The sequence below is a fragment of the Hemiscyllium ocellatum genome, chromosome 35 (genome assembly GCF_020745735.1).
Source record: "Hemiscyllium ocellatum isolate sHemOce1 chromosome 35, sHemOce1.pat.X.cur, whole genome shotgun sequence".
NCBI lineage: Eukaryota > Metazoa > Chordata > Chondrichthyes > Orectolobiformes > Hemiscylliidae > Hemiscyllium > Hemiscyllium ocellatum.
In genome coordinates this window covers 4930158-4953241 of record NC_083435.1, presented here as the reverse complement: position 1 = coordinate 4953241, position 23084 = coordinate 4930158, and the positions used below count along the sequence as shown (strand labels likewise).

The window sequence follows — 23084 nt, the reverse complement described above, 5'->3', positions numbered from 1 at the left end:
TGCTACTTAACTCTGCGATCTGCCTGTATTGCTGGCGAGTCAAAGCTGCTCACTGTGCCTCGGTACACATGACAATAAATTCAATTCATTCAATTTAAAACTCACACAACACCAGGTTATAGACCAATAGGTGATGAAGGAGCGTCGCTCCGAAAGCTAGTGTGCTTCCAATTCGTTGGATGCTGCCTGAACTGCTGTGCTCTTCCAGCACCACTGATCCAGAATCTGGTTTCCAGCATCTGCAGTCATTGTTTTTACCTTCCAGTCAAACCTGTTGGACCATAACTTGGTGTTGTGTGATTTTTAACTTTGTACACCCCAATCCAACACCGGCATCTCCAAATCATTCAGTTTAGATTTGTGAAAGAAGAAACACCTCGTTGAGAAGATTGTAAAAACAGAACAAGAACCTTTTTTTGATGAATAAAGTATTTATTATCAAAGTAATTAGATGTAAACCTACGGTAGTCAACAATGGACTGGGGTCACCAACAGATTGCTTTGAAGGAGTAGGGGGTGACCAGAGCGGGATTCGAAACCCCATGCCCGGGATTCATAACCCACTGACGCTAACCATTTGCCCACCACTTCCCGCCGAGGAGCGGCGGCTGGGATTGACCCCCTTTATGGAGCAGATGGCACTGACTCCCCACCTGTTCATTGTGTGACGTGGCGTCACCGCCGGTCTGGTTTCCCGCTGGGGGCGTCGGTCACGTGACAGCGGCGACCAATCAACAGCGGGGGCGGTTGCTGTTGACGTCACCTGTCGGGGCCTTCGGCTTCAGGCTTCACCCAGGGTCCGGGCTGAAGACCTCTCTCCTGGGCTGGGGGTGAACGGTGAGTCGGAGCTCGGGGACCTCACACCTTTTGGAGGGAGTAAGAGAGCGTGTTGTTGGGGGACAGTCTTGACCCCGTTTCCGGCTACTAGCTCCCCCTTCCCCATTCCCCCACACCGTCCCCCCCCATTCCCCCCCCATTCCCCCACACCACTTTCCCCCCCATTCCCCCACACCACTCCCCCCCCCATTCCCCCGCACCGTCCCCCCCCATTCCCCCACACCGTCCCCCCCCATTCCCCCGCACCGTCCCCCCCATTCCCCCACACCGCTCCCCCCCCCATTCCCCCACACCACTCCCCCCATTCCCCCACACCCTCCCCCCCATTCCCCCACACTGCTCCCCCCCATTCCCCCACACTACTCCCCCCCCCCATTCCCCCGCACTGCTCCCCCCCATTCCCCCACACTGCTCCCCCCCATTCCCCCACACTACTCCCCCCCCCCATTCCCCCGCACTGCTCCCCCCCATTCCCCCGCACTGCTCCCCCCCATTCCCCCGCACCGCTCCCTCCCCCATTCCCCCGCACCGCTCCCTCCCATTCCCCCACACTGCTCCCCCCCCATTCCCCCACACCGTCCCCCCCATTCCCCCACACTGCTCCCCCCCATTCCCCCACACCGTCCCCCCCATTCCCCCACACCGTCCCCCCCCATTCCCCCACACCGTCCCCCCCCCATTCCCCCACACCGTCCCCCCCCATTCCCCCACACCACTCCCCCCCATTCCCCCACACCGTCCCCCCCCCATTCCCCCACACCGCTCCCCCCCATTCCCCCACACCGCTCCCCCCCCATTCCCCCACACCGCTCCCCCCCATTCCCCCGCACCGCTCCCCCCCCATTCCCCCACACCGTCCCCCCCCATTCCCCCACACCACTCCCCCCCATTCCCCCACACCGTCCCCCCCCCATTCCCCCACACCGCTCCCCCCCATTCCCCCACACCGCTCCCCCCCCATTCCCCCACACCGCTCCCCCCCATTCCCCCACACCGCTCCCTCCCCCATTCCCCCGCACCGCTCCCTCCCCCATTCCCCCACACTGCTCCCCCCCCATTCCCCCGCACTGCTCCCCCCCCCCATTCCCCCGCACCGCTCCCTCCCCCATTCCCCCGCACCGCTCCCCCCCCATTCCCCCGCACCGCTCCCTCCCCCCATTCCCCCGCACCGCTCCCTCCCCCCCATTCCCCCGCACCGCTCCCTCCCCCCATTCCCCCGCACTGCTCCCCCCCCATTCCCCCGCACCGTCCCCCCCCATTCCCCCGCACTGCTCCCCCCCCATTCCCCCGCACCGTCCCCCCCCATTCCCCCACACTGCTCCCTCCCCATTCCCCCACACCGCTCCCCCCCCATTCCCCCGCACCGCTCCCCCCATTCCCCCGCACCGCTCCCCCCCCATTCCCCCGCACCGCTCCCCCCCATTCCCCCGCACCGCTCCCTCCCCCATTCCCCCACACTGCTCCCCCCCCATTCCCCCGCACCGCTCCCTCCCCCCATTCCCCCGCACCGCTCCCCCCCCCATTCCCCCACACTGCTCCCCCCCCATTCCCCCGCACCGCTCCCTCCCCCCATTCCCCCGCACCGCTCCCTCCCCCATTCCCCCGCACTGCTCCCCCCCCATTCCCCCACACCGTCCCCCCCCATTCCCCCACACCGTCCCCCCCCATTCCCCCACACTGCTCCCCCCCCATTCCCCCACACCGTCCCCCCCCATTCCCCCACACCGTCCCCCCCCATTCCCCCACACCGGTCCCCCCCATTCCCCCACACCGTCCCCCCCCATTCCCCCACACCACTCCCCCCCATTCCCCCACACCGTCCCCCCCCATTCCCCCACACCGCTCCCCCCCATTCCCCCACACTACTCCCCCCCCATTCCCCCGCACTGCTCCCCCCCCATTCCCCCACACCGTCCCCCCCCATTCCCCCACACCGTCCCCCCCCATTCCCCCACACCGTCCCCCCCCATTCCCCCACACCGTCCCCCCCCATTCCCCCACACCGCTCTCCCCCCCCCCATTCCCCCACACCACTCCCCCCCCCATTCCCCCACACCGTCCCCCCCATTCCCCCACACCGTCCCCCCCATTCCCCCACACCGTCCCCCACATTCCCCCACACTGCTCCCTCCCCCATTCCCCCGCACCGCTCCCCCCCATTCCCCCGCACCGCTCCCCCCCATTCCCCCGCACCGCTCCCCCCCATTCCCCCGCACCGCTCCCTCCCCCATTCCCCCACACCGTCCCCCACATTCCCCCACACTACTCCCCCCCCCCATTCCCCCGCACCGCTCCCTCCCCCATTCCCCCGCACCGCTCCCTCCCCCATTCCCCCACACCGCTCCCCCCCCATTCCCCCGCACCGCTCCCCCCCATTCCCCCACACCGCTCCCTCCCCCATTCCCCCGCACCGCTCCCTCCCCCATTCCCCCGCACCGCTCTCTCCCCCATTCCCCCGCACCGCTCCCCCCCATTCCCCCACACCGCTCCCTCCCCCCATTCCCCCCCACCGCTCCCTCCCCCCATTCCCCCGCACCGCTCCCTCCCCCATTCCCCCGCACCGCTCCCTCCCCCATTCCCCCGCACCGCTCCCTCCCCCCATTCCCCCGCACCGCTCCCTCCCCCATTCCCCCGCACCGCTCCCTCCCCCATTCCCCCGCACCGCTCCCTCCCCCATTCCCCCGCACCGCTCCCTCCCCCCATTCCCCCGCACCGCTCCCTCCCCCATTCCCCCGCACCGCTCCCCCCCCATTCCCCCGCACCGCTCCCTCCCCCATTCCCCCGCACCGCTCCCTCCCCCCATTCCCCCGCACCGCTCCCTCCCCCATTCCCCCGCACCGCTCCCTCCCCCCGCACCGCTCCCTCCCCCATTCCCCCGCACCGCTCCCTCCCCCATTCCCCCGCACCGCTCCCTCCCCCATTCCCCCGCACCGCTCCCTCCCCCATTCCCCCGCACCGCTCCTATTGCACCCCCCCCCCCCCCTGTTGATGTGCTGACCATTCCCAACCCCCTGCTTCGAGAATATTAGTCTGTAACAGAAATTGCAATTTTTCCCTCCTTGTGCGCACAAGGCAGTGACTCTCGCTCTTTCTGCCAGGCTTCCTGGCCGTTTGATAGGACTCTCTTTCATAGTTTCCCATTTGTCTTTCAGTACCGTGGTGCAGCCAGGACCGCAGGATGAGTTCCTCCAGCGATGAAGGCAGCAGGACACCCACGGTACTTCGCTCTCATTCTTATCTCTCATTCGGTTTGTTGAGCCTCCTGCATAACCCCATCCCGGTGGTGGTTCCTGGCCTCAAATGGCTCCCCGCTGAGTCCTGTATCATCGCTCCGTGTCCTTTGGGGCACTTCCCTGCCTCTCATGGATTAGTTGTGTGGAGATTCTTTTCCTCCTGAAAATTGTCCGGTCCTTGTGTTGAATGCTGCAGGCAGCTTGACTGTAAAATGATCAACTTCACTTTAGTGGATACAGTGGAGTTATCATAATCCATAAAGATTGGGAGGCATGGACAGGAGAGGAGTCCATTGGTGTTAACCCTGAAAGCTACTCTGTCCCCGTGATGTAGTATCTGACAACCTTTTCTATTTGTACTTTGTTTGAAAAGAACTTTGGTACCACAAAAGTTAATTTCTATCCTGGTATTTCTATGTCGATTGATGTTTAAGGAATATTCCACATTCTCTTTACTCTTAATAGTCTTAATATCTTACTCACTCTGGATGAATTTAGGTGGCTAGTCAAAGCTATGGTTGCAGGCAATAGTGAGGACTGCAGGTGCTGGAAACCAGAATTTAGATCAGAGTGGTGCTGGAAAAGCATAGCAGGTCAGGCAGCAACTGTTATGGTTGCATCGTTTGCTGGGGGCCATGGATGTGGGTGAGATCCAGAGGAACCTAGAGAACTGTGGAGATCGAGAAGCAAGCTGTTAAAGGCTGGCAATCAATGGGTTATTTTTGTAAGGGCAGATTATTAAGGATTCTAGACTCAAAATAATCAGAACGTGTTAAGAATGTAGATAATCTACAAATTTAAGTTGAATGCCAGCAATGGCATTTATGAACTTGAGACAGGGAAAGCAGAGCCTTTGAAAAGAGGGCATTGCAGACAAGTAGAGGTGGTGAGACAAGTATTGGATTTTTTAGCATGGTATTGGCAGGGACATTGGATTACTGAATGGACCTCCTTTCTGCGTTGCATTAATACTTAAAAATGTTTAACAGCACTGCCATATGCAAAGCAAAACTTGTTAAACTGGGGGTGGGTAGAATTTTTCTTGGTATCATTGCTGGATTAGATTTTCCATCAAGTTGGTGATTCTTTTGTACAGGTGTCTTTTTGAAAATTCTTAGAAAGGAAAGTTCTGAGTTGCTACAGGGCATTGTAGAAGTATGTCCTGTACGTACACAGCAGGACAAATCCTCCCAAGCCAATTACCACCCTGCCGGCCAACTCTTGATCATTAATAAAGTGGTGAAAAAGAGTCGTTAGCAGTGCAGAAGTGGCAAGTTATGACAATCTCCATCACAAGATGGGTGGCACGGTGGCACAGTGGTTAGCACTGCTGCCTCACAGCGCTTGAAGACCCGGGTTCAATTCCCGACTCAGGCGACTGACTGTGTGGAGTTTGCACGTTCTCCCCGTGTCAGCGTGGGTTTCCTCCGGGTGCTCCGGTTTCCTCCCACAGTCACAAAGATGTGCAGGTCAGGTGAATTGGCCATGCTAAATTGCCCGTAGTGTTAGGTAGGGGGTGGATGTGGGGGTATGGGTGGGTTTCGCTTCGGCGGGTCGGTGTGGACTTGTTGGGCCGAAGGGCCTGTTTCCACACTGTAAATCTAATCTAATCTAAAAAAAAAGAGAATATAGCCATCACCCTTGGACATTTCAGTGGGATCATTTTGGCTGAATTCCCTCACCCTTAATATACTAGATGATTCCATTGACCAGAAACGGAATTGGATTAGCTTTATAAATACTGTGACTGCAAGACTAGGTCAGAGGCTAGGAGTTTTGCATAAGAATGTGATGGAATACTCCCCACTTGCCTGGATAGATGCAGCTCCAACAGCACTCAAGAAGTTTGACACCGCATCCACAAACATCCACTTCCTTTACCAACGCTCGGTGGCAGCAGTGTATACCATTTTAAAAATGCACTGCAGAAATGCAGCATCACCTTCTACGAATATGTCTACCATTTAAAAAGTGAAGGGTAGCAGATACAGTACATTATCACCTGCAAGTCCCCCTCTAAGCCACTCACCATTTTGACTGGAAACTATATTGCTGTTCTTCAGGGTCAAGGAGCTCCCTAACTAATGGCAATGTGTGTTTACCTAATCAAACAGATTGCAGTGTTTCAAGGAGTTCACCACCTCAATGGCAGTGAATGTTGATCCAGCCAGTGACACCCATGTTCCCTGAATGAACCGAGACAAATCAAAGTGCTGGCCAGTGTCAGTGTCTGAAGAAACATAATGTTGACTCTCCAATTTCTTATCCAGTTGATTAAACTTATCTGAGGAGGGTACCACAGTCTTCCAGCTGTCCTGTCTTCATTGCTGAACTATGACTTGCCTGCAGGCAAGTCAATTTAATGTGTGAATAGTCATGTACTGCTGAAGCCCTTTCTTCCACTGGCATTCTGATCTGTTGTAATCAGGCTGTGAACTGTAGCTAGTGGGCACTGACAACCTGAAACCTGCCTTTCTGTAGCTTAGTACAGGCCTTAGATTCATAGAGGTATACAACACCAACTTGTCCATGCTGACCAGATCTTGATCTAATCTATTCCCATTTGCCAGTACTTAGCCCATGTCCCTCTAAACCCTTCCTATTCATAGACCCATCCAGATTCATTTTAAATGCTGTTATTGTACCATTCATTCCATGCGCACACCACCCTGCGCTTGAAATGGTTGCCCCTTGGGTCCCTTTTGCATCTTTCCCCCCTCACCCTGCACCGAGAGTCCTCTACTTTTGGACTCACCCACCCCAGGGAAAAGACCTTGTCTACTTATTCTACCCCGATTTTACACACTTCTATAAGGTCACTCCTCAACCTGAGATGCTCTAGGGAAAGCAGCCCCAGCCTCTCCAACCCTGGCAGCATCCTTGTAAATCTTTTCTGAACCCTTTCAAGTTCACAACATCCTTCTTGTTGCCGCATGTGTGTTTTTGGAATTTAAACTGGTCTCGTGTGCAAACCAGCCTGGAAACTAGCATGACTTCCACCTAAAGTGCCTGGCTGCAGGCACTTCTCACATTCTTTTCAAAATGTTTTTACGTTGTTACAGTTGACATTTCACTGAGTTTAATCACAGAGTTGGGCATGGTGTTTGCAATGTGCAATTTAAGTAAACATTGCAATTTGTTTTCGAATGCACTGCTCTGGAAGTTGCTTCCTATAAAATGAACTGCCAGTTCTTGCAGGCCAGATCCTGTTCCTCCTTGGGTGAGTCACTGAAGGGCTGCTGGCTCATAGAGTCACTCATTAGTGAGTGATTGCCGATGATAGAATCGCCTCACAGACCGACTAGATCAATGAATAAAAGCACTAGGGCCTGATATTTATGAGTTGGATGCTCAGGTCTGCTTGAACGGTTTTTAATTTTGAGTTGGAGTGATTCCCTGCTTGAGTAACACACTCTGAATCGTTGTCTTACACAGCCTCAAGATGCACCTGGCCCCAGGAAGGATGGGAATTCCCTCCAAAGGAGCATAAAGCAAGGTAGGAGATGGTTGCTTGTTGGAGTGGAATGGGGGAGGGAAAGGAGTGGGCAGGAGTGAATCATAACTGGTACAGGAGTCAGTTCAACGTTTCGCTGGCTGGTATTGTTCTAGGGAGGTAATCTTACCGGTTTAGAAACTAGTGTATGGTGGGAGATGTAGACCAAGTGGGTGCAGAAGGAGATTCATGTGTCAATTTGGTGCATAAGAGAAAGAGTTACTTTCAGTTTTATTGCATCTAATTAATTTAATTGGATTAATTAATTGAATTTATCAATAATGGCAAGGTTTATCAATAGTTAAAATATCTTGACTTTGCTTAAATGAACTATAAGAAATGGCAGGGCAGCTTGGTCATGTGGAATGAGTGTGCTGAATCAGATGGAAAGAGTGATACCACACACGGAAAGGTGAGTTCCAGCAGTGACTGGAATCACTACATGGTTGAGAACTATGTGGATAGAACATTCAGAGGCAGAAAGGGTAGGGCTGACTGCCAGGCAATCCAAGAGAACCAAGCTGCGAGTGTAGGACTGCCTGAAAGTTTCATGTCTGAATCATAGAATCCCTACAATACGGAAGCAGGCTATTTGGCCCATCACATCCAAACTGACGCTTTGTAGATGAATCCCACCCAGCCTCGTAACTCTACATTTTCCAAAGCTAATCCACCAAGCCTGCACATGCCTAAACACTGTGGGCAATTTAGTGTGGCCAGTCCACCAAACCTGCAGATTGCTGGCTGTGGGAAGAAGCCGGAGCACCCAGAGGAAAGCCATATAGACATGTGTGCAATCTCCACACAGACAGTTGCCTGAAGCTGGAATCGACCCTGGGTCCCTGGTGCTGTGAGGCAGCAGTGCTTACCACCGTGCTGCCCTTATCTAATCGAGCCAAGGTCATAGCAACATGGGTGGCTCTGCTAAACAGTGGGAAGAATGGTCACCTTGTCGGAGAGATTGGCAAAAAGCAAAAGGAAATGGGGTAACAAAGAAGGGGATGAGTACAAGATATAGACAATAGGTGCAGGAATAGCCCATTCTGCCCTTCGAGCCAGCACTACCATTCATAATGATCATGGCTGATCATCCTCAATCAGTATCCTGTTCCTGCCTTATCCCCATAACCTTAGATTCCTTAAGAGCTCTTTCTTGAAAGTATCCAGAGACTTGGCCTCCACAGCTTTCTGGGACAGAGCATTCCATACACCCACCACTCTCTGGGTGAAGAAGTTACTCCTCAACTCTGTTTTAAGTGGCCTACCCCTTATTTTTTAAACTGTGTCCTCTGGTTCGGGACTCCCCCATCAGCGGAAACATGCTTCCTGCCTCCAGAGTGTCCAATCCTTTAATAATCTTATACATCTCAATCAGATCCCCTCTCAGCCTTCTAAACCCAAGCGTATACAAGCCCAGTCGCTCCAATCTTTCAGTGTAAGATAGTCCCGCCATTCTGGGAATTGACTTCCTGAACCTACACTGCCCTCCCTCAATAGCCAGAATGTCTTTCCTCAAATTTGGAGACCAAAACTGCACCACAATATTCCAGGTGCAGTCTCATCACGGCCCTATACAGCTGCAAAAGAACCTCTTTGCTTCTATACTCTATTCCTCTTGTTATGAAGGCCAGCATGCTGTTAGCTTTCTTCACTGCCTGCTATACCTGCATGCTTGCTTTCATTGACTGATGTACAAGAACACCTAGATCTCGTTGTACTGCCCCTTTACCTAACTTGACTCCATTTAGGTAAATGTTCTTGTGGTGGTACACTGGAGATCTAATTAGTTTGTGCTGTCAAGAGAAGCTTAATTGATAACTTGCTGTAAAAGAACTTTTAGTGATCACAATATAATAAACTTTCCTATTAAATTTGAATGGCATAGTTCATTGTGAAACTAAGGCCTTAAATCTGCAGAAAGGAAATTAGAGGTATGGGAGGCAAGTTGGTTATGGTGGATAGGGAAAGTGCACAAAGATTTGATATTAGACAGGCATTGACTAGTCTTCACAGATGATTCCTGAAGAAGGGCTTATGCTCGATATGTTTATTCTCCTGCTCCTTGGATGCTGCCTGACCTGCTGTGCTTTTCCAGCACCACACTCTCGACTCTGATCTCCAGCATCTGCAGTCTTCACTTTCTCTAGCCTTCACAGAAGATTATATTACATGATCCATAACCAATACGGATTCCATTAGGGACAGCCAGCCAAAGGAAAGGTAAATCAATGATAAAAACAGTTAAAGAATGCATTCTGTCAAAGGAAGTGGCTTACAAGGATGCCAGAAAAAATAGTGAGCTAGAGGACTCAGAAATTTAGAACCCTACAATGGAGAACAAAGAAACAGAATACGCTGGGGAAAAGAGAATGAGGTCTCTTTGCCCGGTTCTAGGAAGAATTTTATTAAGTTGGAGGGGTTTCAGAAGAGACATACCAGCAAGTGCTGGGTATGGAAGGTTTGAGTTATAACGGAAGGCTGGGACTTTTCTCACTGGAGTATAGGAGGTTGAGAGGCGACCTTATAGAAGTTCATAAAGTAATGAGAGGTATGGACAGAGTCAGTGGTAGTTATCTTTTCCCTAGGATAGGGGGATTTCAAGATTAGGAGCATACTTTTAGGCAGAGAGGAGAGACACTTAAAAAAGATGAGGGGCAGAGTTTTTACACAGGGCGGTTCCAGTGTCGAATGAGGAGAGTCGATGTAGGCACCATGATAACATTTAAAAGACGCTAAAATGAAAGGCTTGGAGGTTATGAGTCAGGAGCTGGCAGGTGGGACTAGTTCAGTTTGGGATTATGGTCGGCATGGACTGGTTGGACTCAATTTCTATTCTGTATGACACTTTGTGCTGATCAGTAGTTTGCATTCAAAGGTGTGGTACTAATATTTTTTTAGTATTTGTATAGTAAAAGATCAGCACTGACAAGTAGGGGACCATTACAGGTGGGGACAGGCCCATTTATAGTGGGGAGCAGGGAAATGGAGGAGAAATTAAACAGTTGTTTTGCACCTGTCTAAACAGAAGATGCTAAACCTATCTCTCAGAAGTTTTGAGACAACTGATGAACTTGTGAAAATGAGGAACTGAAAGAAATTAGTATCAGTAAGGAGGTGGCACCTGTTAGTTGTCTAGATTAAGGGTTGATAAAGTGAAGTGGAAATGATCTGACCCGTAAGCTTGTTACCATCTGCAAAACAGCTGATTGTATACGTTACAGGCCACGTCTCCTCACACAACCAGGATACATACAGCAGCAGAAATTGGAAAAGAGAGCAGCAGTTAATACTGTGTGAGAAAAGGGTGAGGCTTCCTTGGCTGGGTAACTCTGTTCAGAGTTGGGTGACTGATAGTTGTTGTCATTTTCAGCAATGCTAAGTTCTGTTCTGTAATTGTTTTCTGTTGTCATGCCCCTGTTGGAACTTGCAGTTGGGATTTCAGGCTTCATTGCTCATAGATTAAAGATGGAGCAACTGTTCAGGATTTGCAGCCTTAAGCAGTTACCAGTGACCCAGAACAGGAACAAGATTAGATTGGACTGCTGCCTAATCCATCAATACCCATTTTTAAGACCGTTGGATCTGATGACCTCTCCAGTGTTTTGGCGAGGGTATAGATGGTATTTTTTGACAGTTGAATGCTAATTTCTGGGATCAGTCTTGTGAATGGTTAGTGTCATCAGGTGTGGGGCAATGCTAATGTTAGTTATTTCTCGAATAAATGTGTATGTCCAGTCTTTTCTGCATTGAGTAAATGTAGTTTTCCTCTACTTTGTTTCAAATACTTCATATTTCATTTCTTCCAGAGTCTGATTGCCTGGTTCGGATTGCATTGTCTGGTGCTGAAAACAATTACCACGAATGTCAGGTACAACTCTAGAAAGAATGGGTGTAGAATATTATAAATCCCAATTTATGGATGTGACTTTGTTCTGGCTCCAAACGGGCCCTGGAGATTGTGCTTAGCAGAACCAAACTGCAAGTCCCCTGCATTGTGTTAGCTTGAGGAATGCTGCAGATTTCTACAGTTGATGCTCCCATATTGGGTTGGGAGAAAGTGAGGACTGCAGATGCTGGAGATCAGAGTCAAAAGGTGTGGTGCTGGAAAAACACAGTCGGTCAGGCAGCATCCGAGGAGCGGGAAAATCGATGTTCTGAGCATAAGCTTATGGTAATGGGGAGAAATACTGTGGGTGTGGACATTTAGGGGACCTATTTGGACTAGAACAGAAGCCACAGTACCTCGAGTTCAGGGGAAGATTTGGGAGTGAAGGTTGTGGCACACTAGGCTTTTAAGCAGCTGTGCCGTATGGGGCTTGTAAACGTCTGTCTGTTGCTACAAATCGTGATGGGTTAGAGACAAAAAAATACAGATATCGGAATCCAAAGTAGACAAACAGGAGGCTGGAAGAACACCGGTAACCAGGCAGCATCAGGAGGTGGAGAAATCCAAAGTTTTGGGTATAACTCTCTTCTTCAGGAATGGGGGTGGGGTGAATGTGAGAAAATGGGAGAGGAAAAGATTCCGGATGAGGGTGTCTCCCCTGTCAGCTATTAGTTGGTAGTTTTGCCGTTATGAAGTGGCATACACTGCAACAGAAAAGGTCATGGTTTTGGTTCTTGAGTTGTAACTGAGTTAGCTAACCTTGACAGTACAGATGTCACAAATGATTTATGTCCCTGTCAAGAGAGGGATGAATTAGCTACAAGTCTTATTCATACAGCACAGAAACAGAAACGCTGACGATATTCCCAACTAAACTAGCCCCATCTGCCTGTGTTTGGCCCATATCCCTTCAAACATTTTCCATTCATGTACTTATCCAAATATCTCTTAAATGTTGTAATTGTATCTGCATCCATCCCTTCCTCTGGAAGTTCATTCTACACACAAACTACTCTGTATACAAAAAAAAATTGCCCCTCATATTTTTTAAAATCTTTCTCCTCTACCTTAAAAATATGTCCTCTAGTTTTTGAATTTCCCCATTTTTGGGAAAAGACCTTTTTTTACTGTTTAGGTTATCTGTCCCCTCATGATTTTAATAAACTTCTCTTAAGGTGAACCCTCAACCTCTTGTGCTCCAGTCCCAGCCTATTTTTATAACTCAAACACCCCATTTCTAGCAACATCCTGGTAAATCTTTTCTGAACCCTCTGCAGTGTAATAATATCCTTCCTATAACAGGGTGACCAGAACAGTACACAGTATTCCAGAAGAGGCCTCACCAACGTGCTGTACACCCTCACCATGATGGTCTATATTTAAAAGTCTGTGCAACAAAGGCAAGCGTGCTAAATGTTTTCTTAACCACCCTGTCTCCTTGTGACGCAAATTTCAAAGAATTATGTACCTGAACTCCAAGGTGTCTCTGTTCTACAACATTACCCAAGGCCCTACCAATATTTATTTAAGTCCTGCTCTTGTTTGTTTTACCAAAATGCAATACCTTGCATTTATCCAAATTAAACTCCATATGCCAATCTTCAGTCCATTGAAAGTTGAAAGGGTTCAGAAAAGTTTAAAAGGATGTTGCTAGAGTTGGAGTGTTTGAGCTATAGGGAAAGGCTGAATAGGCTGGGGCTGTTTTTCCTGGAGCGTTGGAGGCTAAGGGGTGATCTTATAGAGGTTTATAAAATCATGAGGGACATGGATAGGGTGAATAGACTGAGGTGGGAGAGTGCAGAACTAGAGGGTATAGATTTAGGGTGAGAAGGGAAAGATTTAAAAGGGGCCTAAGGGTCAACTTTTTCACGCAAAGGGTGGTGTGTGTACAGAATGAGCTGCCAGTGAAAGTGGTGGAGGCTGCAACCATTACAACATTTAAAAGACATCTGGATGGGTATGTGAATAAGAATGGTTTAGAGGGATATGGGCCAAGTGCTGGTAAATGGGACTAGATTAGTTTAGGATACATGGTCGGCATGGACAAGTAGGACCGAAGGGTTCTTTTCCATGTTGCATACCTCTGACTCCATGACACAATTGATCAAAGTCTCTTTGTAATCTTAGATAGCCTTCTTCACTGTCCACCTTACCACCAATTTTGGTGTCATCTGCAAAATTACTAACTACGCCTTCTGTATTCTCATCCTTTATATCAATGACAAACAGAAGTGGGCCCAGTACCGATTCCTGTGGAATACTGCTGGTCATAGGCCTCCAGTTCGAAAAACAACCCTCTTGCATCACCCTCTGGTTCCTACCATAGAGCTAATTTTGTATCCAATTGGCAAACTCACCTTGAATCCTATGTGATCTAACTTTCCCAAATTGTCTACTATGTGGAAACTTGTCAAAGGCTTGACTAAAGTCCAAGTAAACAATATGTATTGCTGTGCTGTCATCAATCTTTTGGTTACTTCCTCAAACACCTTATTCTAGTTCTTGAGACACAATTTCCTTTGTAGAAAGCCATGCTGACTATCCCCTAATCAGTCCTTACCTCTCCAAATGCATGTAAATCCTATCTTTTCACAATCACCTCAAATAACTCAACCACCACCAATGTCAGACTCACAGGTCTATAGTTCCCAAGGCATCTTGCAGGCTTTCTTAAATAAAGGCACAACATTAACCATTCTCCAGTCCTCCAGTACCTCACTTATGGTTAAAGGTGATACAAATATATTTCTGCTAGGGACCCTGCAATTTCCTGCCTAAATTTCCACAAAGTCCTTGGATACACTTGATCAGGTCCCGGAGGTGTATCTACCTGTTTTCTACGACCTCCAACACATCGTCTTCTTTAATGTGAACTGTTTTTAAAATATCAATATTTATTTCCTTAAGTTCTCTAGCCTGCATTTCTTTCTCCATAGTATTCACACTGCAAAATATTCATTTAATATCAATCCCATCTCCTGAGGTTCAACACAAAGACAACCTTGTTGCTCTTTACTCTATTCAGTTGCTCTTTTGTTCTAATGTACTTGTAGAATCTCTGGATTATTCTTAACATTATCTGCATCCTCTCTGTGCCTTCCTGATTTCTCTTTTAAGAATACCTCTTTATACTCTTCAAGAGATTCATTTGATCCCATTTGTCTATATCTAATATATGATTCTCTTTTATTCTTGACTAGAACCTCAATATCCATTGTTCCCTAATCTTACCAGACTTACCTTTCACTCTAACAGGAACATAAAGCCTCTGAACTTCATGCTTTTGAAAGCCACCCACTTGTCAGTCATCCCTTGACCTATGAATAGTCTACTCCAATCAACTTTTGAAAGTTCCCATTTCATACCATTAGAATTTGCCTTACTTCAGTTAAGAACTTTAGCTTTTATGGAAGGCTTATTCATTTCTGTAGCTATTTTAAACTAATTGAATTATGATCACTAGTCCCAAAGGGTTCTCTGCCTTATTTCCCAAGAGAAGGTCAAGTTTTGCTCCTTACAAGCAGGATCATTTGCATATTGATAAAGAAAAATTTCTTGAACACATTTAACATGTTCCTCACCATTCAAACCTTTACCACTGTTGTAGACCCAGTCAAAGTTTGGAAAACTAAAATCCCCTACTGTTATTCAATGTATATCTTAAGTATCTCTACATATGTAATGTTCATTACAATTGAATAGATGGGGAGTTGGTTTAGCTCAGTTGGCTGGATTGTTGATTTACAGAGCAGTGTGATATCAACAGCGTGCGTTCAGTTCCCATCAGGGTTTGAGATTACCATGAAGGACTCTCCTTCTCAACCTCTTTCCTTGCCTGAGGTCCGATGGCCCTCAGATTAAATCTAATGAGAGAGCAGCCCCTATGGTCTGGTAAGACTATGGTGACACAATAACATTGAATAGACAGCACATGCACGTTGGGTGAAGGGAATGGTGTTGATTCTTTGTGCGTTATGACACACTAGGGGGGTGAGGCTTGTACGTCACTTGGGAAATAGTAAATGCCAGATGAACCAGAACCTGGGGTGTGTTCAAGAGAGGAAAGATTGTGTGAAATGCATCAGAATTGATAAAAATTCTTGTCTCTACAGATGAAACATGCCCGAAGCAAAAGGTTAGATGACTGTAACCCATGGGGAGAAAGTAAACTGCAACCAGGCAACTACGTTGAGGAGTTCAGCCTAAAAACTGGGAGAAGCCCGAAGAACAAGTATGGAAACAGGAAATATGCAGCTCAGAACTTGCAGAAGAAAGAGTTCACTTTCAGTGTGTGTGGAGACCCAGACAATATCCAGTATGCATTTACTGCAGATCCTAGTGACACCTTGCTCTTTGCATTGAACACATCCTGTGACTTTGAAGAGAAGGTGAAAAGTGACAATATGATCCTGGCCTATGGAGAGGGCCCGCTGAGAGGGTTGGTGAACCTGGACATTCTGTGCCGCTACCTGCCGCAGCATTCCCATTTCCGGCTGCTCTTCCTGCGGGCCCAGAACCGGGACGGTGCCGGGTCCGAGCGCCCGGTGCCCCCGGAGTGCCCGCGCAACAAGAACCACGTCCTCTTCTACGTGGAGCCAAGTGGCAGGACCGTGGGCAACAACGCCCAGAGGATCGTACTGTCCGACCGAATCGCCCAGGGGCAGACCAAGCTGTGCATCCTGGGCTTCGAGGGTGAGACCATCCGGGAAGCGCTGGTCAACGACGGTCGCTTCGATGCCAAGATTGAGGATGATGCCCACAAGCTGCTGGAGAAGGTGGACCCTCCGAGGAAGATTCAGTTCAACAACACGGTGGACGCGTTGCACGGCCGCAGCTTTCAGGTCGAGATGAGCGGCCCCAGGAGGAAGGCTGGCGGCGATGACGGTGGCAAGAGCCTGAAGCAGAGAGCTGGCAAGTCAGCGGAGTCGGTGGCGCAGCTGACCAGGAAGGAGCTGGATGGCCGAGGGCATGAAGGGGGCCGTTGCCTGCTGCCCAGGTGGCACTTGGAAGCCCGCCGAGCTTCCCTCTCCCGGTTCAAGCAATCGGTGTCCAGGAACGCCGAGCTGGCAAATGTCTCAGAGCGGCAGTACCTGAACCGTCACCAGCAAGACGCCCTGGCACCGGTGCCTGCCAGGGCTTTCCGCTGCATCTCGAACCGCCTGTCCAGCGTGGGCTGCGTCACCTGGAAGAGCTCAGCTGCTCTGACCAGTGGTACCTGCTTCATTCTGAGCGAGCGCTACCTTCTCACCTGTTACCATGTGGTGGAAATGATGACGGAGGGCATTGCACCAGACAGCTGGCCTGCCCTTGTCCACGACTGCGCTGAAGTCTTCTTTGGCTATGAGGAGGATGGCCAGAAGGGTCAGCCACTGAAAGTGGCAGCCTGGCTGGAGATCTATGACCAGGAGCTGGACTACGCCGTCCTGGAGCTGGAGAGCACCCCCGGAACCCCGGGTCTGCTGGAGCTCTGTGCTAACCCACTGCAAACTGGCACCTTGTACATCACTGGGCACCCCGAAGGAGACAAAAAGAAAATCTGCCCTTGTGTGGTCATGACTGGGTACCCGAAGGCATCCGGGTATACAGCACCAGAACTAGAAAACTTGAGATCTGGGATCGCTAGAGAAGAAGCTGAGGATTACACACATGAGACAGTCTTGATTGCAAGTCAAGCTTTCAATAGACTGAAATTCTCTAATGTAATCACTAACAAAACAGAATTCCACTACGGTGCTGCAGGGTCGCCAATATTTAACTCTGAGGGATCCTTGGTTGCGTTGCACTGCGGTGGGGAGATCTACAGAAAAAATAAAGACCCAGAAAAGTTCTACATTGAATTCGGAAGGCCCATCCCACTTATCCTCCAAGACATAATTAGCAAGAGTCAGACTGCCACCACAGTAAAGTCAGAGCAGCTAATCGCCACGCTACAGCACTTTTTAATGTGAGATGTAAATGGCTAGGGAACAGATCATGGAGCAAGGCGGGTATACTGGTTAAGAAAGTTACACCAAATGAATGGAAAAGGTACAAATGATTTTTTTCCTCCTCTCTCTCTTTCTGAGTGGTTTCATCTGAAGAATCAACCCAATGACCATGTAGTTTGCTTGAATGTAGCAATTTGTCCAGTAGCCTCATGGATTTTAAAGAGGTTTGTGGTCTGGCAGATATGGTGACTTTGCTCAGTGACACGGTAATGTTCATTAGCCAAGGTTTAAGGTGGGAAACACTACAGAGTTCCATGTCAGTATGAGGGGTGACTTTTGTCTTGCTTTTTAATGAGGCTTTGCTCTTCAAATATGGCGACTTGCTGTCCCAGATATAGGGATGAATTTAGAGAAACACTTAATGGGAAATAATCAACAGACTTTCTTTGAATCTTAGTGACTTATTTAGTGTGGATTAGTACCTGCAAATCTATATCCTTGTTTATCCCAACAATATTTCCTTCCCCACCACCCCTCCATTGTAACCTCAAAGTGGCCATCTGAGAGTAGAGATGACGACTGTTCGAGGGCCCAAGTGATCAGAGCTAAGCCTCCATCTTGTCTGTTTTGAATTTTTCCAACACTAGAAATTGGGCGTTCCAGGTTTTGCTAATTGCTCAGGAGCTTCAGCTGATTTTCGTCTGATATTTCATCTTGGGTCAAAGATTGAGTGGGTTCAAGCCACAAATCTTTGTACTGTGTAGAACTCTCAAATCTGGGAGCTTTTATTTTTGCCCCCTAACCCCACCCTGCCCCGCCCCAGCCAAAAATGGCATTTGACCAATCCTGGAGCAATTTTGATTTTTTTTGTGTGGCACTTTGCTGCATTTTCAGGTTTTGTTTTAGCCACAGTTTAGCATGTGGCATTTGTCTGGTTTAAACTGACAAAATGACCTGTTGGAGTGTAATTTTGATTGACGTGATGAATCAATGGGAAAAATCTGAGATTTTTGTGTTATCACTGACAGACAATTACTTTTTCACATGCTGCATAGCTCAGCAGACAACTCGAATGCAGTTAACTGTCCTGATAACCCACTGGAAATATATTTTTGCAATCTTAGGATCCCCCACCTCATCTATCCTATAAAAGACAGTGTTGGAGGAACATCAGTACTGAAATGTTAGAAGCAACATGCTCATAATTAAGCAAATACACACAACAAATGATGAGATAAATTTGCCCGAATCTGCCTACTGGTTGCAAATCTGTGTTCTAATATAGCTCTGGAGTTAGCTATTGGACTTGTTAATGTCCTCTTTTGTATACCTTTTTCCTTTTTGCTGTCTGTTGCCACATCTGGTTTGCACTGTATCTGGTGCAAGCAATGTTTTTCTGTTAGGCTTGCGCAGAAACAGAGGTTTAATTACAGAAAAGTGCCAAATGCTATCTTAATGCCAGCCCACAGTATTTTGTTTTCCTCTTATGCATTCATACTAGGTCCTGCAAACTCTCCAATGAGGCTGCAGTCCTGTTTTACCAGCATTTACTCTCGGATATGCAACATAAATGGAAAGGTTGTGCAGGCGGGAAAATGTTATCGTCTGATATATCAAACGGTTAAAGAAGAAATAACTTGCACCATTTTTGTATTACTTTGAACTCAATTATACTCGTGGCCTATACTTGCTCCAAAACGTCATCCCTCCTTGCTTGTGTATTGATGCCAAAGAGACTATTTTGTTTTAAATAAAATGCACTTCACTGTCAATTGGTGATGGCGAGGACTGGAATGTCTGTGAGCAGTATGACTGCGGGGCATCACAGGCCACCTGACTGTGTCCTCCAACACTCGTGTGCAAAGAACAATTGATGGAAATAATTACGGCAAAATCACTCCCCCTCTCAGTACCATTCACCACAGGTCATGCGGCACCTCCCTCGCCAGCCTCAAAGCAATTAAACTCAGAAACCTTTTCTGATCTGTGTGGCTCAGTATCACATTAATGGATGTATTTGCCACTGACCTGTTTCACATTTATTCCCCGTCCCTGAACTGTTCCTGTATGAATCAAACAACATTCCCAAATTTTGCATGCCAAAATATATTGAATGCGCACCCACTGGTGAAATGCAAGTAACTGGGTGTTGAAACATTTACTACAATTGGATAACGTTCCCAAGTATTTGTTTTGGTGCATGCTTTTATGACCGCAGACAGGTTTTCTGACTGTGGGGGTCGCAGAGAGTTCTATCCAGCCCTCGCCTAGCTTCTGTTCAAGTAGGTTTCAGTGGGGAGGGGGAGGGTGGGCAGCTGTGTGTTGTCCAAGTGCAGGAAATTGAGTTGCTTTAAATTTGTTTTCTTCCCTACCGTAGGGGCATTGATCAATTGTAGCATTCCCATCGCTGCTGTAGTAACACCTCTCAGGCTGCTGGAACCAAGTCTCGGCTTCAGAGAATAAAGTCTTTATTTCTGGGCCAGATGGTTGGCAAACGTTTCCATGGGGAGAATAAAGTCACATAAATATTGGAAGATTACACACATGAAATGGGAAGAGTTCCATTTTATTTTCTGTGACACAAAAGGATCTGGACCCTCCTCAAAGCCCTCGTTCATAGCTTGAGAGGCACTGCAGTATCTTTTGTTGAACTGCAATTTTTTTTAAAAATTGCTAGAATTACAAGGATTCCTGGATATTCTATAACTCAGGTAATCATGTTAGTCACAATAAACAAGATCCTGATTAAATTTATTCTTGTGTTTTTTGAAAACAATATTAATTTGTGGTACATATAATGTTAAGGAAGTTGCACTGATCTTGACCGATGTAGCTTTGGAGCCAATCATTGCTGTGGTACAAAGAGACGTACTAGCTAACTTACACATTCAGTAAGCTCCCACAAATAGCAATTCGATAAATGACTGTTCAAAGATAAATCTTGACCAGAATGCTGGGAATACTGACCTGTTCTTCAAATAGTGTCTGGGATGTCTTGTATCCACCTGAAACATGAGGTGGGGTCTTGATTGAGCACCTTGTTTGAAAGACCAAACCTCTAACCACACAGCATTCCCCAACAGCACATCAGGATATCAAGATGTGCTCAGGTCCTGGAGTGGAATGCACGTGGTTCTTGGGTGTTTTATTTGTTTTGGGGGGACGAGGGGAAGAATGGAGGGAGGTGGAGAAACTAACTTATTGTGAATAATAAATGTTAACAGTGTTTAATTTTGGATACAGCAATGTCTAACAATATACATTTTTTTCTTGAATTTTTGTGACACATGGAAGTTTCAACAAGCTTTCATTTAAAGAGCATATCAGTACCTCAGTTTAATTTTTTTTAAACATCTATTGACTTAACACCTTACTGCCTCTTGCAAGCAGCCAAAAGACCTTTAGGTGAGGTGAACTACTTTTGAAGCGCACTGATTAAAGGTAGTTATTTGCTCACTGAAGACCCCACAAATTGAGACCATGAGTGGGTAAGTTAACGGCAAATTGAAAACCAGCACAGTGGCAGATGGCCAGGCGGGCGTAGTTATATTTTGTATGTAGTGGGTTAGTGCAAAATTGCTGAGTCAAAATCAAGCATCATCCTTCCTAACAACAGTATTGTGATGGACCTATACAGACGGATTTCAGTTTAAAGAAGGCAATGCACCATCATGTTTTTCAATGGTCACTCAGAATGAATGAGAAATGCTGGTCTGGTTTGTTTAAAAATATCAGCCAGTAGACATAAGTATATTACAAGCATGTATTTCCTAAAACAAGTAAACTTTCGTCAATTTTTTTTGTCTTTAAAATGTTAACTGGTCCTCTTGAGACACACCAAAAATGTATTGTATTCAAAATGACAAAGTTGTTGAATAAAAGTTACTTTGTGGTTACTGAATAATTCTATTTGTATCAGTGAATTTGGAAATCTGGAAAAGTCTTGACATTCTCAAACAATGCAGCTACTATCCCTAAAGCAATTAAATTTAAATACCCTTTATGCAAGCCATCTAATCCTGGGGACTGGTCAGCCTGTAAAAGACTGTTAGTTGGTCCATAGTCCTCTTGATGGTAATGATGGATTTAGGTTTGTGCTTCTGTTTTGCCATGTGATTTTCTAATCTTGGGAAGGCAATATTTGTTCAAAGGTTAGATAAAAAGATGGAAAGAGATATGAAGTACCAAATAGCCTGTTTCTGCATCTTTTATGTTGCAATGGTTGGATATTCTTACAGTTGCTGTGTTAGCTTTTGTAAAAGAGAAAATGCAGAAGAATGGTGCTTGGTCTTTGACATATTCCAGAGTTTTTGACTTTTTGAAATAAACAGCGAGAATCCTGTTCTAGAAGAATTCAGTAACATTCCCTGGTTTAAAACTTTTGCCCATCCTTGTAGGAGGTTGAGACGTAACATGAAAGAAGTTTGTAAAATAATGAGGTATAGATAAAGTGAATGGCAAGTGTGTTTTCCCAAGGTTGGCGTGGAATCCAAGACTGGAGGGCATAACTTTTTAGGATGAGAGGAGAAAGATTTTTAAAAAGACACCAGGCAATTTTTTTTAGAGTGGTTTGTGTGTGGAATGAACTTCGAGAGAAAGTAGTGGATGTGAGTACAATTACAATGTTTTTAAAAAAAGTATTTTAAATGAATAAGAAATGTTTGGAGGGATATGGGTCAAATGCAGGCAGGTGGGACTAGTTTAGTTTGGGATTTGATCAGCATGGATTGGTTGGATTGAAGAGACTGAAGTGTTGCGTGACTCTGACAGTGGATGCTGGGGAAAAGAGGAGAAATTGCTGGAGAAACGCAGTCAGTGACTCTTCAGTGACTAATAACTGTACCCAAACATTAACCCTTGTTTCTCCCCAGAGATGGTGCTAGACCTGCTGGCTTTCTCAATTTCTGACTTTGTTGCAGGTATGTGGAATTAAGTCAAAGATTAACCATAATCTCACTGAATGACCTACCCATATTCCTATATTCTATGAGAGGAAACCTTATTGAAACTTACAAGATTCTTAAAGGTCTTGACTCGGTAGATGTGGAGTGGTTGTTTCCCCTTCTGTGAGGCTCTGGGACCGGAGGGAATAATCTCAGTAAGGGTACACCTATAGAGATGTACAGCGTGGAAAGAGACCCTTCGGTCCAGCTTTTCCATGCTAACCAGATATCCTAACCTAATCTAGTCCCATTTGCCAGCCCTTGGCCCATATCCGTCAAAACCCTTCCTTTTCATATTCCCATAGAACAATACAGCACAGAACAAGCTATTCGGCCCTCGATGTTGTGCCGACCTGTGAACTATTCTCAGCTCGTCCCCCCTACACTATCCCAAAATCATTCATATGCTTATCTAAGGATTTTTAAAATCTCTAAAATGGCTGAGTTGACTACATTAGCAGGTAGGACATTCCATGCTCAAACCATACTCTGCGTAAAGAACCTGCCTCTGACATCTGTCTTAAATCTATCACCCCTCAATTTGTAGTTGTGCCCCTTCGTACAAGCTGACGTCATCATCCTAGGAAAATGACTTTCACTGTCTACCCTATCTAATCTAATCCACTGATCATCTTGTATGTCTCTATCAAATCTCCTCTTAGCCACCTTCTTTGCAATGAGAACAGACCCAAGTGTCTCAGCCTTTCCTCATAAGACCTTCCCTCCAGACCAGGCAACATCTTAATAAATTTCCTCTGCACCTTT

General features: G+C 47.5%; 1 protein-coding gene across 1 annotated transcript; it reads left to right on the top strand.

Moving 5' to 3' along the window:
- The first annotated feature begins 757 nt into the window (after positions 1-757).
- On the top strand, positions 758-21234 carry LOC132832709 (serine protease FAM111A-like). Its single transcript, XM_060850806.1, has 5 exons — positions 758-837; positions 3990-4054; positions 7506-7566; positions 11370-11431; positions 15562-21234. Exons 2-5 carry the CDS (start codon positions 4016-4018, stop codon positions 17395-17397), a joined length of 1998 nt encoding a protein of 665 aa, XP_060706789.1. The 5' UTR covers positions 758-837; positions 3990-4015; the 3' UTR covers positions 17398-21234.
- Positions 21235-23084: the final 1850 nt, after the last annotated feature.